General features: G+C 36.9%; 1 protein-coding gene across 1 annotated transcript; it reads left to right on the top strand.

Moving 5' to 3' along the window:
- The first annotated feature begins 471 nt into the window (after positions 1 to 471).
- Positions 472 to 1,311, top strand: LOC148970778 (uncharacterized). Its single transcript, XM_089123580.1, has one exon. The coding sequence runs from the start codon at positions 472 to 474 to the stop codon at positions 1,309 to 1,311; it is 840 nt and encodes a 279-aa protein (XP_088979706.1).
- Positions 1,312 to 18,099: the final 16,788 nt, after the last annotated feature.

Raw genomic sequence — 18,099 nt, 5'->3', positions numbered from 1 at the left:
GATCCAGAAAGACAACATACATTCTTCAGGTGAACCTTTTTAAAATAAATATATTTATACTTGTATTACTTTGTTCACCACTTGAATAAGTGTCTCTGTTCTCAGTGTGAATATTAGAATTATAGGCAAGATTAGCTATTTTGTAAAGATGTATTTGTTACAGAACATTTATCATTGTTTTATACACATATTATTTTGTTTGAATATTGTAAACTTTAGTAATTTGGAGAGTGAGTTTTATATTTCTTTGAGAATTATAATCATTTGAACTCAGCTAAAAATGTTGTGCTTTTTCATGAAACGAAGCAGTGAATCTTATACTTGAAATATATTTCAAATGAATTTTAAATACTTTATGGTATTTCCTATATATATATTTTTTTTTTATGTGAGATAAGTTTATGCACAGTATCGCTTGTTTATTTCGTTGATGGCTGTGATTTGGCTGTTATTTTCATCATTTCAGAGCAGATGAATGACTCCAATGGAAACTCCACCTCACTTGAGGTTCAGTACAGCAACATCACAACGCAAACATCCTCATCAATGGATGGTCTGAGGATTATTTTGCTATGCTTTAATCTATTCTCTGGTGTTCCGACATACTCATATGTTATGTGGCTTATTATCAGGGGAAGAAATGGAGTTGCATCAGAATTTTTCAACTTCAATCTCAATGTTTGCGAGATACTTTTCTCTCTGTCGTCTATGGCCTTTCTGCTGTCAGAAAAAAGTCCAATTTTTGTGACAATACAGAGACTTTCACTTGGACTAGCCATCACCGTTCGCCCTCTGTTTCAGTGTCTGATCTGTGTTGAGCGTTACCTGGCAGTGGTTCATCCTGTAACCTTTCTGAAGTACAAGTTATTTAGATATAAATGTGTCTGTTCTGTTGTTGTCTGGCTTTTAGGTGTTGGCTCCTGTTTGTCCTCTATGTTTATCTTTCTCTCAAACAAGTTGTATGCATTTACATGGTTTGTCCTTTTGCAGTTCCTCCTCTTCCTCTCCATCCAGTTGTTCTGCTGTTTGGCTGTTCTCAGAGCTCTGAAGCAGTCAGGACCAGGAGAGAGAGGGAGAGAGGGAGAGGAGGAAAACCACATGAAGAGAAGAGCGTTTTATCTTATTTTGATAACTACTGTGACAATGATATTCATATATGCCCCTTTCATCATCTCATCAATCCTCTGTATTCTGATACAACAAGATTTTTTAATTGTCTTGCCTATTAGTTTTGCTTTTTTTATTCTGGGTGGTTTTGTGCAGCCTATTCTGTATCTGCACCGTTCTGGGAAACTCTCCCAACTCTGTTAATCGCGTGCAACACAGTTTTACAAAACTCTTTTTCAAAAAGAGATTGTATTTGGCATTTAATGTATTTGCTTATTTACTGTTGTTAACCTTCATTTCTGGATATTAAAAAGGTATGCTTATTTCAATCTGAATAATGGAGAGTATTTAATTCCAGATTGGTTGTTATTCCATTGCGGCAATTAGATTGAATTGATGAGTTTAAATGACATGTGGTATTGATGTACAGCTCCAAAACAGCACGTTTACAAAGCAGATGATTACAGTTTTCCGATTACGGTTGTCTTAATGGTTACTTTAACAAAAGTGACAACCGCATTCTGTAACAATTCACAAGAGCCACTCTGCATGTTTTGTGAGTGTTGACGGTTTTCATGTAAGGTTTCCATAACTCACAGAGTCAGATATGTGGACTGTGGCTCTGTTAAAATGTGTTTTGGTTGATCAGATCACAAGACGAGGGAGACACATTCCTGTTTACCAGTAGCGGTTCTAGGCACGGGCGAACCGGGCAGTCGCCCGGGGCGGCATTTCTTCATGTCACATGGGAGGCGGCACGAGCAGTTAAATAAAAAAATTCTCTGTGCCGCGAAGTTTTTCTATTTTTTATCATTTCGATTCAGTTATTGGCAATGGCGTCCTGCTTGCTGAGAAGGTGCCGTGCGCAGAAGCGATGTCAAGGGGATCTCCTGAATAGTTCACGTATCGCGTCTTTTGCGCGCTCGAGGTTGTTATTTCAAATCCTCTATGTTTCAAATAGGCGCACGGAAAGCGCGCTCATTCGCTCACTGGAAGCGCGCTCATAAACTTTTCAGTATGGGAGTGCACGTGCACCCAAACACTTGGGTGTTTTTTCTCTTCTCCGTAAATAAATCTTTCAGCAGAGCTACAGCAAGCGTTTTTCTGTGGTGGAAATACGTTAGCTACTAAAACATCTTTGTCGTTGTGGAGAGCGCAGTGTAATGAGTGCATGGTTCTATTGCAACGACAGCCATGGGAAAATCGGTACGAATTGTACTATTAATAATAAAAGAAAAGCTATACAGTGCATTATAAATGTCAGGAATGTATCTTTATTGACTCATTCTTTTTACAGAGATGATTCAAATGCTGAAATATAAGGTTTATCTTTTTATAAAACCTTTTTGTTAACCTTTTTTTAAGTTTAGTAGGTAAGATAAAAGACACTCCTTAAAAACAAATCTTTAATGTTATTAACTTGGTGAATTGATTTCACTGTGTATTAGGTTTTTCGAACAAGATTATGTGTGATCATTTTGGTCACTATATTATCTAATAATTTTCATAATGATCAACTAAAATCAACTTTAATTATGTCATGGGGGGGCGGGGGGGGGGGGGGGGGGGGCTCGAAGGTCGCCCTGGGTGTAATTCAAAGTAGAACCGCCACTGCTGTTTACACATGGTATTAATACATCTCTTTTGTCCATTTTCAACCTGAACTAGTATAAATGTTGTTTCAACTCCAAAATGCATGCTGAAATAACTGCACTACTTTTCACAAGCTTTACTCCGTGTAGATATCACAAGGTGTGTGTTAAGGTGATTAAAGTGGAAGATATGTCTTGTTGATTTCATATGGTAATTCGGCAGACATAACAAGAACAGAAAAGTTGAAAAATCCTTAGAATACTAATAAAGAGTTAACATTGAAGGTGTGAATGAAAAATGAGCGAATTCAAACAGACAGTTGCCTTTGTAGAGCTCGATGTTTAATAATCATTTGAAAATTGGCAAACTGGCAGCTCCAGAAAAAATGTATCTTGAAACTAGTGTACAGGCTAAACCTTAATTAATCAATTTAATTATAAATTAAAAAGGAGTTTATATATACGTAATTGGACAAGTAATTGTAATCCATATAATTGGACAAGTGGTTTGGAAAATGGATTGATGCATGATTCAGCTGGCAAGATGCTGGAATTCATTCGGATCAACCGTCACAGTCCATTATGGATATTCTCTAGGCTGCATTCCTATTTTTTGGGTAGGCCTACTTTTCAATCAGAAGGTTGCGTCCTAGTGAATCTGCATCCAACTCAGTCCTTCTGAGCTTTAATCGCTTGAATGAGATGTAGTAATGTGCATGGCTACAGTTAATGAATTCCTTAGTTTCTCATTTTCACATGATCAGTTCTCTAATATAATATGATACTCAAACAAAACATCACAAGTCTTTTTGACTGGATATCCGCTCATGCATAATATTTGCCTATTTATTGATGCATTTATTGCCAACACATTCGGTTTTGTGGAATCTGGAGTCAGAGCTGCATTGTTCGTCTTACAAGGCAGAGATTTGATCCATTAAAACTAAGGTAACTATTTTGATTAATGTTTTGAAAATATGTCTTAAATGCGTAGATGCTATATATTATATCTTATTAAAAGGAGGTAAAAGCAGAATCCTGACAGTATGTTTTTAAATATATAGTTCATTGCTTTTCAGGAGTGTTTGAAAGAGACTCGTGTTACAATGGTAATCGCTGGTAAAGATGGGAAAGCCACTAAAATGAATATATTTAAGATCTTGTTTGATTATTATTTATTGAACATGGCGATATTTACAATTGAGGAGGTTCAAACTGCTTGATCAGGATATATGTTAATATGCATAACCCTACTTTATGGCAAATCTATCGTCTGTGTTAATTGTGGTTTATAACTTAACCTCCCAGGATACATATTGTAATAACCTATTGTTGGTTTGCTTTATTATGTGACTTGCGTTCTTATGTGCATCAGACATGTTTTCATAGACAATATAGTAATGTACATTGTGCCACAGTATATGATGTTTTTTTTTTTCCACTAATGCGTTTTTTCACCACATCACATGAATCTGAACTAGTCTCTGACAGAAAAGGTTTGATGAACATGACTGTGATTCTTCTTGATTGTCCAAATTTATATTTTGTGCAGGTTCAAAAGCAGTCAATAACATGATGAACGTCACAATGGAAAACTCAACCAGTAACCAAATTCAATGTAACTCAGCCAGTATGCAAGGAGCTAAATTGCTGACCTATGACGCTGTGATATATGCCATCCAATTCGTGTTTGGTTTTCCTACACACTCCTACATTGTATGGCTCATTGTCACAGGAAAAGGAACAGGAATTGCATCTGAATTCTTCACTCTGAACATCTCCGTTTGTGAGATTATGTTAAGTCTGCGCTCATTGTTTGCTTCAATGCTCAAAATATTTCCACATTTTTGGAACTTTGTTGTGTTTTCATCAGGATTTGTCATCACCAGTCGTTTCTTTCATTGTCTGGTGTGTCTTGAGCGTTACCTTGCAGTGGTCTATCCTGTAACCTTTCTGAAGTACAAACCTCTCAGATACAAAGTGGCCTGTTCCATTTTGACCTGGCTCATGATTGCTATCCATTGTGTGTTTTCTCTGATGATACGCAACTGTTATGTGCAAACTTTTACATACTTTTACATAATGCAGTTCTTATTCTTCATCTCCATAAACCTGTTCTGCTGTGTGGCGGTTCTCAGAGCTCTGAAGCAGTCAGGACCAGGAGAGAGAGCGAGAGAGAGAGAGGAGGAAAACCACATGAAGAGAAGAGCATTTCATCTCATTCTGATAACTACTGGGACTTTATCACTCATGCATGTTCCGAGTTTATTTGTTGCTTTTCAGCATATCCTGCCAATAGCGAGAATTCCAGAACTGGATTCAGTCAGTCTCACATGTTTCGTGCTACCTGGTTTGGTGCATCCTTTTCTCTACATTCGCAGAGTTTGCAAACTTCCCTTCTGTAGGTCTCTGTAATTGACATAACCCTGGTCATTTATTATCTTACTATTTAAACAGAGCTGCACAAAATGTGGCTGTTGGGATGTCATGTTCATTGTTTGTTCTTCTCAATAAAATAAAAGTCCTATGCTCGGATTTCCATGGAGCTGCCATAAATGTCAATCTTCCCTATATATAAATGGCATGAAAATGTTTTTGCCAACAGGTATTTAGCATATTTAGATAGAACGATAGATGTTATATTTAATTTATATAACTATATTTTAATGTATTTAAATATACACTCTTAGGGGAAAAGGTTATATAACTTTAAAGGGGTTATGGGGTCATTTTATGGATATAGTTTTAAATAATAATTTTGTATCATTTTTTAGTTATAATAATATTTTTATGAATTAAGCAGCTCATAAACAAACCACATCCAAAAATAAATGATTGCATGATGCTTTCATATTTAATGGGTTAAGATACATTTCTTATATATAGCATTTATTTTTGACATAAAAGTTATAATTAAGTCAAGAACCCTAAGCAGAACCCCAAGTTCATATCCCATCAGTGCATGCCACAGGATATTGGTGTGCTCATTTTGAGGGTCCCGGGTTCAAGTCCCTGTTTGGGCGTAGAACCATGACTTTGCGGTTAGTCGTGAGGCTAATGGTTATAAAGTCAGACTGGCAACTCGAAGGTTGCAGGTTCGATTCTCAATAACAGCAGGCACCTGACTTAGAATTGCTCCAGTAGTGAATGGCTGCCCACTCCTCTTGGTGTGTGTGTGTGCTGCTCCTAATCAGAGCCGGGTTATCCATAAGGCCACTTGGGCCAGTGCCCACGGGCACCAACCACTCACAACCACTAGGGGTGCACCACATGGCACAAGCTTTAAAAATATTATTCGTAAATTATTATATTATTAACTTGAAATTCTTGAAAGACCACACATAACTCATTTATTAACAGTAATTTAATAATAATAAATTATAAATAAATAAATAAAGATCACATGACCACTATCACTCCCTCCTCCCCAATCTGTCAGAGATGAGTTGGTCCACAACAAGTACCCACAAATGTGTCATTTTTGATTAAACATATCATGCAAAATACACTTTTTTAGCCCTTAAATGCATTTTGTTGTATATTTGGAGTGTTTATAAGTACAGAAAAGATGAAATTATTCTCTTCAGGTCCTTCGTTTATATCTTTATCTGTTTTGGTCATATTTTGTAACCTGTTCAGATTTTTCTGTTCTCTAAGACGTTTTTTGAACAATTACGACTTCGAGCAATCCGTCATTATTATTTCTCGCTCCGATTTTGTAGTCTAAGCTCAAGGATGCAGAAGTTACGAGAGGGCAAGTCAAAATGTTCGGATGTTGGATGTAGTGACCCGAAGCACTTCAAGGATTCCCACTTCAACAACCTCCACCATATAAAGAAGGGTTTGCCGATCGACTTTGTCTGAATGAGGGGTCAATTCCTTCTATCTTTGGAGACGAGGAACAGAGCATTTCGATAAGCTGTAAATATTGTTAATAAAAATAAAGTACTTTACTTTCTTAAAACACATGGTGGTCATGGTTTAGCATTACCTTTGTCTTTCTTTGTTTTTGTTTTGAAGTAACGTTACACGTCTGCAGTATTATAGTTCTTGAGTTTCATCAATGGTCATTTAGCTGCGTTGTTTTCTGATGCTTTTCTAAACGTTTCATATTATCAATTGAGATTTTTGGAGGTAAGATTAAACCGTAGTCATTTATCTTGTCAGTGTGCTTGTTTTAACAAGAGAAATAGTCGACTTTCACTAATAACACAATACAGTTAACCAGTGTTGGGGTAGTTACTCAAAAAAAGTAATTAGTTACTAGTAACTAGTTACTTCTGTAAATTGTCATGAGATTACTTTACTAGTTACTGCGTTGGAAAAGTAACTTCACTTCTTATTATTTTACTTTCCCGTTTCTTAATTTACCGAGTAGATACATGGACAAACATCATAGCCTATCATCACTTTATTGTACAAATTTATACAAAATGGTATGAAAGAACAATATCCCTGTCTGCAAAAATACATATGCCGCACTGTAAAATTCACAAACAACAGGATAAAGGAAGCTATGGTGGGGTAATTTAAAATGGGGTTCAACACACAAGTGTCAAAACACAGGCTTTGGTAGAATAAAACTCTTCTCCTGAGAACAAAACCAGCTTTTTATTCAACTCATGGCAATAAAAAACAAAAAAAAAGAGATCAATGAAAAATAATAAAATAAAGGTCACTTTATCCCATAAAATTCTTAATCTTAATTTAAAATGCATTTTTCTAAACCTAAACTTGGGGATTAATGGTCGACAGGGGAAGCATGTCTTCTAAAATGAATCCTGCAACAATCCTGTTCATTTCGTTTTGTGTTATCCAAGAGTTCCGAGCCTTACTCGACGCGTCCGCACGAGCGCGAAGGTGCACGCGGCAAAAATTATGTCATTGTGGTGTGGGCGGTCGCACAAGACCCCATTTCACTTGAAGTGCACGGCTTTTTTCAGTGCCGCATCCGAGGATGAACGACTTCAAGAAGCCAAATCTGCACCTAGCACGTAAGTTAGCCTACATCTCCGCAATGGCACCCAGTTTGCGCATCTAAATCAGTTATTTATGTTTACAAAATGAGCCTAAGATCCATGTTTTATAAAATGTCCACGAAACCTAATGAAATTTGTAGTGAAATTAGAAAATAGAGATCGTTCATTTAGTTCTATAGCCTATATACAGTACATGTTTTTATATCCACATATTTTGTTCTAATGTCACAAGTAATAATCTTAGGGTTTACTAGAGTAGCCTACATTTCACACAAATATTTTTGTCCTTTCGAGCAATAAACTGAAAGTAATGTGAATATTGCCACTTGCTGAAACCCCGTCTCCCTCTCTCCTTCGCACCGGCAGCCATGTCACTCAAATCGGTCTCTATGGCAACGGTGTGCACGCACCACTAGAGTGGGGGGAGTTGAACCGACCGTGAACTCAGCGACCTGGAGAGCGGATGGGGTATTGACACATCTACTTTTTATTTAAAGGGGCCGCTTTAAAACTAGTTGCTCTCAGACGCACATCAGAAAAGGGGTAGAAAAGGGGCCTGTGGAGCTAATAATGAGGAATTCAGACCCAAGCAATGCAGTTACGCTTTATATAGACCACAAATGTACGATTTATATGTAAAAATGAATGATTTAAAAGCATTATATTAACCCTTTAAGAAAATTAATCTAAATCAAAAATGGACAGACATCAATTGAATGGTTTTGCAAAAAGAAAGTTAAAGAAAGATAAGGACGCTAGACGTTTAGCTACAATTCAAAATATATTCCAGGGATTGAACGTTTTTTTTTTTTTTTTTTTTTTTTTTGTGAGAACATCACAGGAATTGCGATCACTAGCAGTGCTGAGTCTGACGAAGCCGGAGTAAACTGTGGAGACAGCAATTAAAGAAATGGACCGAGGATGTTGCTTGTGCAAAACCAAGGAAGAAGAAGTTCTGCTAACTCATGGTGCGTTCTATTATTCATCCGTCTCGGAGATCCGAATCGGACGACAGACGTTGCCTAGCAACACTCCCCCTTTCCTCGGATTTCTCCTCTCGGACGTCGGACAACCGTGAGGACACCGAGCAAGAAATCCGTTTCGGAATTCAAGATGGCTGCGCCCTGTGACTTGTAAGAATGAATTGTCTTCATTGTTTTTGAACCGCTTTGGTATTTTAAATGACGATTATAATCACTCGTATTACTGCGTCCCCTGTGGGTATGGGAATCGGTTGTTGTGAGTGCAATTACTAACGTTGCTAGCGTTGCTAACAAAAGATTAACATGAAAAACATTAAATAAAGTGAACATTTTCCAGTTCAAATGGCTGCGTTTTGATAAGGTGTAGTCATAATATTTTTTTAAATGTAAGTGCCTGGTACTCGGCCAGTGCTACCATGACAACAGCTTTCTCTGATTCGGACACGTAAAACATAATAGAACGCTTGAAGTGTGGACGTGACGTCAAATCCGAGGTCCGAGTCGGTTCGTTGGGTATAATAGAACGCACCATTAATACATGTGTCATGATCCATGGCTCTCTTCTCGTGTTTTGTCGGTCTCTGTCTCCCTCTTGTGGTTGCTCTCTGTCTCTTTTCTCTCTCGCTCGCTATCCTCATTTACTACTTATCTTTCCCAGCTGGTTCTCATCTAATTATCACACCTGTTCTCCATCTTTCTTCATCAGCTACTCTCTGAGTTGACGCCTTGGGAAGAATTTGGACATGCTTCAATATCTGACGCTTTAGGCGCCCTTTAGCGTCAGTTAGATGACGCCCTAGGATCACGTGTACCCTACCCCCACCCCATACCTAAACCTAACCGCGTCCTCTAACTGACGCTTTCCTTTAGCGTCAGTTAGATGACGCCGTAGGATCGTGTCATGTAAGTGACGCTAAAGGGCGCCTAAAACGTCAAATATTGAAGCATGGTCAAAGGTGACGCCTTGGGGTGAGAATGTGTTGCTCTATTTCTAGTCATGTGTTTCAGTCTAGTTTGTTGGATTATTGTTGACCGTCACGTAAAGATACTGCTTTTGATCCTTTTGTATTCTGTCCAGTACCAGTCTTGTCCAGTTGTCAGAGATCTACCTGCGCCTACCAGTTCTAAACGGTTACCAGTTAATGATCCACAGAGGACGTGAGAGGTCTGCGCTTCACCTGTTCTCCTCTGCTTAACCATCAGCTACTCTCGAGATCTGCTGCGAGTTTGTCTCGATTCCTCAAAATTTAATAGTGACTTTTCTCTGTTGATCGGCCGTTGCGGCTCAGCTTTGTTTATTATTAAGAACTGCTTCTCTAAACCTTCTCGAGAGACAAGAGGAGTTTTCTCTGTTGAACGGCCTATGTGGTCATGCTTTGTGTTAATTAAAGACTGTTAACCTGCATACTGTCTCCCGAAGCTTTTTCTCGCAGCACTTGGTGACAGATTGACAGAATAATCTGACCAACATGAATCCTACCGAGGAACAGTAGTAATGTAGTAATGTGCATGGCTACAGTTAACAAATTAGTTTCTCATTTTCACATGATCAGTTCTCTATTATAATATGACATCACAAGTCTTTTTGACTGGATATCCGCTCATGCATAATATTTGCCTATTTATTGCTGCATTCATTGCCAACACATTCGGTTTTGTGGAATCTGGAGTCAGAGCTGCATTGTTCATCTTACAAGACAGAGTTTGAAGATTTGATCCATTAAAACTAAGGTAACTATTTTGATTAATGTTTTGAAAATGTCTTAAATGCATAGATGCTGTACATTATATTTTATTAAAAGGAGGTAAAAGCAGAATCCTGACAGTATGTTTTTAAATATATAGTTCATTGCTTTTCAGGAGTGTTTGAAAGAGACTCGTGTTACAATGGTAATCGTAGGTACAGATGGGAAAGCCACTAAAATGAATATATTTAAGATCTTGTTTGTTTATTATTTATTGAACATGGCGATATTTAACAATTGAGGAGGTTGATCAGGGTATATTTTTTGAACTGCTTGATCAGGGTATATTTTAATATGCATAACCCTACTTTATGGCAAATCTGTGTGAATTGTGGTTTTAAACAATAGTAATGTACTTTGTGAGAGTAACTACAGTGTAAGGTTATTTTATTTCGCTAATGCGTTTTTTCACCACATCACATGAATCTGAACTAGTCTCTGAAAGAAAAGGTTTGATGAACATGACTGTGATTCTTCTTGATTGTCCAAATTTATATGTTGTGCAGGTTCAAAAGCAGTCAATAACATGATGAACGTCACAATGGAAAACTCAACCAGTAACCAAATTCAATGTAACTCAGCCAGTATGCAAGGAGCTAAATTGCTGACCTATGACGCTGTGATATATGCCATCCAATTCCTGTTTGGTTTTCCTACACACTCCTACATTGTATGGCTCATTGTCACAGGAAAAGGAACAGGAATTGCATCTGAATTCTTCACTCTGAACATCTCCGTTTGTGAGATTATGTTAAGTCTGCGCTCATTGTTTGCTTCAATGCTCAAAATATTTCCACGTTTTTGGAGCCTTGTTATGTTTTTATCAGGATTTGTCATCACCGGTCGTTTCTTTCATTGTCTGGTGTGTGTTGAGCGTTACCTTGCAGTGGTCCATCCTGTAACCTTTCTGAAGTACAAACCTCTCAGATACAAAGTGGCCTGTTCCATTTTGACCTGGCTCATGATTGCTATCTATTGTGTGTTTTCTCTGATTATACGCAACTGTTTTATGCCAATTTTTATATACTTTTACATAACACAGTTCTTATTCTTCATCTCCATAAACCTGTTCTGCTGTGTGGCGGTTCTCAGAGCTCTGAAGCAGTCAGGACCAGGAGAGAGAGGGAGAGAGAGAGAGGAGAAAAACCACATGAAGAGAAGAGCATTTCATCTCATTCTGATAACTACTGGGACTTTATCACTCATGCATGTTCCGAGTTTATTTGTTGCTTTTCTGCATATCCTGCCAATAGCGAGAATTCCAGAACTGGATTCAGTCAGTCTCACATGTTTCGTGCTACCTGGTTTGGTGCATCCTTTTCTCTACATTCGCAGAGTTTGCAAACTGCCCTTCTGTAAGTCTCTGTAATTGACATAACCCTGGTCATTTATTATCTTACTATTTAAACAGAGCTGCACAAAATGTGGCTGTTGGGTAACAGATGTCATGTTCATTGTTTGTTCTTCTCAATAAAACAAAAGTCCTATGCTCGGATTTCCATGGAGCTGCCATAAATGTCAATCTTCATTATATATAAATGGCATGAAAATGTTTTTGCCAACAGGTATTTAGCATATTTAGATAGAACGATAGATGTTATATTTAATTTATATAACTACATTTTAATGTATTAAAATTTACACTCATACACTCACTTACCATAATTGGGATCATTTTATGGATTTAGTTTTAAATAATAATGTTGTAGTATTTTTTAGTTATAATAATATTTTTTTATGAATTAAGCAGCTCATAAATAAACCACATCACTAGAAAAAAAAAAAAAACAAAGTCAGAAAAAAATAAAGTCAGACTGGCAACTCAAAGGTTGCAGGTTCGATTCTCAATAACAGCAGGCACCTGACTCAGAATTGCTCCAGTAGTGAATGGCTGCCCACTCCTCTTGGTGTGTGTCCACGGTTTGCAGTGTGTTTGTGTTCACCAGACAGTAAAAGAAATGGACACAGCGACCCCATTGATTTCAAAGGAGAATACTGAAGCCCGATTATTGCACTTCCTGTCTGATGTCTGAGCGACTGCGCAGGCTCAAACTCAGCGTGACTACAGTCTGACAGTTGAAAATCTTCTAGTAGCTGTACCAAGACAAATCTGAATAACCTAATAATTCCTCATTGTTGAAATATTTTGTCCCGTTGTTTTAATGGACTCTCTATCGATAGGCTTCTACCTTGACTTTGTGCCTTCATCTCCCCCTGATTGCCTCATAGAGAGTAAATATTGTCACGAGCTTCTCCTCCTGTCTATATGGTAATGTCTCTATTGTGCGACAGAAAGTCCCATGGTTATGACGCACGTCCCGTGGTTATCTTTAGCCTTTTTTTACAAACACGGCTTCTACTGGGCCGTAACGTAAGATATAAAGTAATGGAGCATTTTATACATTGTTGTGTTTCTCTAGAAATAAATAAAGGACAAATTAAGTCTTTGGACGCCTCAGATGTAAAGTTATTCGCTGTCAAAGTGACGCCAAAATGAATGGGAGTCAATGGAATGCTAACAGCAGGTGAAGTTCTGCTACAATGGCGGCTCCCGCGAAGCTTCAACTTCAACCAACCATTCCAACACTACTAGGGGGCACCACATGGCACAAGCTTTAAAAATATTTTTCATAAATTGTTATATTATTAACTCGAAATTCTTGAAAGACTATACATAACTCATTTATTAACACTAATTTAACAATAATAATGATAATAATAATAAATTATAAATAAATAAAGATTGCATGACCACTCTCACTCCCCAATCTGTAAGAGTTGAGTTGGTCCACAACAAGTACCCACAAATGTGTCATTTTGGATTTAATAAATGAATCTAAATCAAAAATGGACAGACGTCAATTGAGTGGTTTTGCAAAAAGAAAGTTAAATAAAGACAAGGATGCTAGACGTTTAACTACAATTAAAAATGTTCCAGGTATTGAACGTTTTTTTGTGAGAACATCACTAGTTCCCTTTCGTTGTCACTCCGAGTTCCGTCGGATGACGACGAAAGGGGTTTTCGCATAGAAAGCCTATCAGCTTCAATCAATATAAAACGAGCCAATGGCAAAGAAATGTCATGGGTCTGACTGAGGATTTTGCATAGCGTAACTCCGCCTCACCTCGTGGGTATTTAAATCAGACATGTTTCTTCGCTGAGGAGCCAAGACTGCGGTACAGTGGAAAATGGAAGACAGAACGTCTCCGTTCCCTACTCAGGGGTTACATCCGCAACCGAGATGTATATATATATCGTATATATTATATCTCACAAAAGTGAGAACATCACAGGAATTGCGATCACTAGCAGCGCTGAGTCTGTCGAAGCTGGAGTAAACTGTGGAGACAGTAACAAAGAAATCTACTAAGGACGTAGTTGCTTGTGCAAAATCAAGGAAGAAGCAGTTGTACTAACTTAATACATGAAAACGTTTTACCAGATCTAGTGCTACACTTATTGTCTCTTATTCATTCCCCACTAAATAATGTTGTTGTTTTGTTTTTTCACTAAATGTTAAGATTTATACAATTATTGTGCACCTGTGATTATTTCTGTTTTGTTTGTTTTTTTCAATAAATGTTAAGATTTTATACAATTATTGTGCACTTGTGATTATTTTAGACTAAATTTTACTGCTGAGTTACCCACTAATATATTTTCAAATAGATTTTTTGTCATAGGTTATGATCGTATATATTTTTTGATTTGATGTTTTTCTTTATAAAGAAGTTGTCTGTATTAAGTAGATTGTGTTTAAACAAAATAGTGATAATCAGTTCAACGCACAGAGTTATAGAAATTCTATTTGATTATTATTTTTTTTATTTTTTTTTTTTACTGGGTTGGTATCGGATCAGTATAATTCAATACTGAGATTTTTGTTTCGGATTGGATCGGTTCAGAAAAAATTGTTTCGAAACATCCCTTAAATTTTATGGTAGGCTATATCTAAGTTACCCAGGAGCTCTGTTGACATATAGGCTTTGCTAATGTTAGCTACAGCTTGATGAATTGAGCAGGAGAGAATGCAACATTTTTAACATGAAGTTAAGTTTCTCCAACTCTCCCCAGGTTGGCAAAAAATGCATCTCAAAATGCATCAGATAGATGCTTTAAAATATGGAATATTTAAAATTGAATGCATGCCCCTGGACTGTTTCTCTTTGTCTGACTGGTGTAGCCTGCGTGATTCAACAATAATGGGGGAAAACATGATTTTCAAAGATAAATCTCCTCACTTATCAGTCCTGACATCCAAAGTCATGTGATCACAGCATCAAATAGTGTTATGTTCAGAGTTCTATGATCTATAGTGTTAACACTCATAAATCACTATATGCATGTTGAAATTTGCATACAGTAATAAAAATAACATCTGCAGCGTTGTAGATTCAGAGTGAGAAGTGCACTGATCACCTTCCTAGACAGACGGAAATTCCATTTGAGAGAGTGGAGAGATTTGACTATTACTATTCCGGTAACCAACTATCTTTCTTCAAATTTTTATTTTTATAATCACAGCATTTACAAACAAAATATGATATGATAAAATTGTAAAACCTAGTTAGATCTTAAGACTTACTATCAAATGCTGAATATAATATAATATGCATTATATATAAAAATATAACTAATTTAATTAATGAATCCTTATCAGATGCTGGGTCAAGATAGGCGTTTACAACATTTGTCTTTTTTGTAAATTAAAAGTTTTATGTTTTAATTCTAGAATAATATGTTTTCTGATTATATTACTTATTTTTTTGTTAAGGTGAATGCAAAGACAGTTACACGATGAGCATCTCGAATGAAGCACCTCCGATAAACGGGGCATGTAACACAACTGATTTGTACATATATTATCACACTTCAACCTATGATGTTGTAATGCATGTCATCAATTTCCTGTTCGGTCTTCCTACACACTCCTATATTCTGTGGCTCATTGTCACAGGGACAGGAAGAGGAATTGCATCTGAATTCTTAACTCTGAACATCTCTTTTTGTGAGATTATGTTATGTCTGCGCTCACTGAACGCTGTGCTTGGTAATTTATTTGAAAGGCTATGGACTGTTATGATGTTTTTATCAGGATTTGTCATCACTGCCCGTTTCTTTCAGTGTCTGATCTGTGTTGAGCGTTACCTGGCAGTGGTTCATCCTGTAACCTTTCTGAAGTACAAACCTCTCAGATACAAAGTCGCATGCTCCGTTGTTACCTGGATAATGATCACTATATGTTGTGTGTTGTGTCTGGAACTTGTAAACCCATGTTTTATGCCCATTTTTAAATGCCTGTACCTGTCACACTTCATAATCTTCCTCTCCATAAACCTCTTCTGCTGTGTGGCTGTTCTCAGAGCTCTGAAGCAGTCGGGACCTGGAGAGAGAAGGAGAGAGAGAGAGGAGGAAAACCACATGAAGAAAAGAGCGTTTTATCTCATTCTAATAAATACTGTGACTTTAGTAATCACTTATGTTCCCAGTTCAATCACAGCATTACAGTACGTTTTGTCAATGCCTGCCAGCAAGGAACTGGAATCAATGAGTCTTACATGTTTCTTTCTGCCTGGTTTTGTGCAGCCACTTCTCTTCATTCACAGGTTTGGCAAACTGCCCTTTTGTAGGTCTCTATAGTAGATAGCCTAGTCATTTTAACTCAATTTTAGGCTGTTGGTTAAATAATTGTTTGTGTAGTGCACTAAAAACAAGTGCCCTCTATTCTGATTTCCACAAAGCTGCCAATCTTCTCTGTATGTTATTCAGATAGCCTACATCATCTTATTAAAATGTGTCGCTGTATGCACTCTGTTCATGTTCAAAATTGTTATTGTAAGAGCCATCACGACAACCAAAATGTTATTAACTTGATTCAATAATATGTGATTCATACGAAAAATGTAGCCTACTTCATTTTATATCATTTGTAACCGGCAATATACTTTAATGTCAACAAAGAACCACAGAGAGAAAATAAAGGTATACAAACTTAGCTTTTTTTCATGGTGATGGGTATAATAATGATGAATGTCAAATGAATTGATTATTTTCCGAATAAAAACAATTAGATGCACTTTGTTTTCCAGGTAGTAGCCTACCATAAATATTCTCTGCAAGATATTATCAACAGTAGGAAAATGTATTGGTGTACCTCTCCCAAACGAAGCACTGAAGGCAGCAGACAAACACTGGAAAGAGCAAGTGGAATCGCCTTTTGATTTGAATTCATTTCATTTGTCTCGCGCACGCTCACGCGCACATCACATGATTCACAACCTCTATGTTCGCAACACAATATAGTTACAAATCAATTTTTTTATCAAATATTTTTATTTCCATAAATAATGTCTCAGTTGGCCTAATTAGAAAATATAGATTGGACTTAAAAAAAATCTCAAAAAGCGATCAAAAAGCTTACCATAAATTTGAGGAATGCCTGCTAATCCAAAACCAGACTCTATGGTCCACGGTCCACACACAGTTCGCTACTAGCTAGAGAACAGAAGACGGGTCAACGAGAAGTAGCCTACGAGGTGAACGGTTAGAAGTGTTTTTACTCTACAAACATTTAGTATTCTTTATAGGCATATGTTATGAATTAAAATCATACTCTTATCATAATTTAGCATTTTTAATTTAGCAACAGCTATTTGCCGAATCTGCAAACGGAGGCCTACTTATAAAGTTCAGAGACTCGTGCGCATGCGTGAAGAATTAGAAAATATTTTAATAAGAAAAGAACAGTACTGTAATGTATTCTTAATATAGAGTTCATTACATTTAATGGAAAAATAAGTGCCTTATGTAAAGTACAGTATCCTTCTTAACACAGTTTAGGCCTAAGTTACTAAGAGTTATTTGGTTTGTTTGTTGTAAATGTTTTTGGTACTATTGTGAATATGTACACACTTCCATTGAGATCTCCCCCACTGATGGATTAAATTATTTTGATCACTTCAATAACACTGCAGTGGACCTTTATTTTCATGAATACTGGATATACATAAGTTTGTTGTTGAGTTCTTCCACCTGGTGGAGAAAGAGAAAAGGCAAAACAAAACCAGGCCAAGCATACAGTATAAGCAATAAAAAAAGTGTAATCTTTCCTGATAAAACTCATCAAGGAACCATAAAATTAATATAAGGAGCACATCACATAATCATGGTCATAGTAGTTATTAGAATAAGACAAAACGCTCTTCGTTAGAAGAAAAATCTGAGAACAGCCACAAGACAAAACAACTGGAGAGAAAAAAGATATGCTGTGCCAACATGGAGAACCAAGTTATAATAAGAACCACACAGGTCCCAAAAGTTGCCATCCAAGCAGTAACAGAACACTCCATTCAGATCAGACACTGAAACAGGACGACTCGTTATGATAAGTCCTGTAAGAATAGTCCACACTATCAAGTAAATTTTAAATTCATACCTGAGATGAGAGACAGACAGAAAAGAATCTCACTAACAGAGAGGTTGAGAATGAAGAACTCTGCTGAAAGTAGGCTACATTGCCTGTTCCTGTTACTATAAAGCCATATCACATGAGATGGTAGGACAACTACCCTTCATCAAGTCTCAAAATTCTACTTTACTTGACACTTAATCAAAAGTTGTCTTTCACTTCTAGTTATTCCAACTAAAAGACATGTGTATTTCTTTAGTGCGGACACATTTATGTGTCATGGC

Source organism: Pimephales promelas, chromosome 19, assembly GCF_988280905.1.
Source record: "Pimephales promelas chromosome 19, fPimPro1.hap1.1, whole genome shotgun sequence".
NCBI classification, from domain to species: Eukaryota; Metazoa; Chordata; class Actinopteri; order Cypriniformes; family Leuciscidae; genus Pimephales; species Pimephales promelas.
This window is presented reverse-complemented; position numbering and strand designations above follow the sequence as displayed.

Bases quoted from the DNA above. Each gene is read 5' to 3' on its own strand.
- LOC148970778 (XM_089123580.1), top strand. From the start codon at position 472: ATGAATGACTCCAATGGAAACTCCACCTCACTTGAGGTTCAGTACAGC.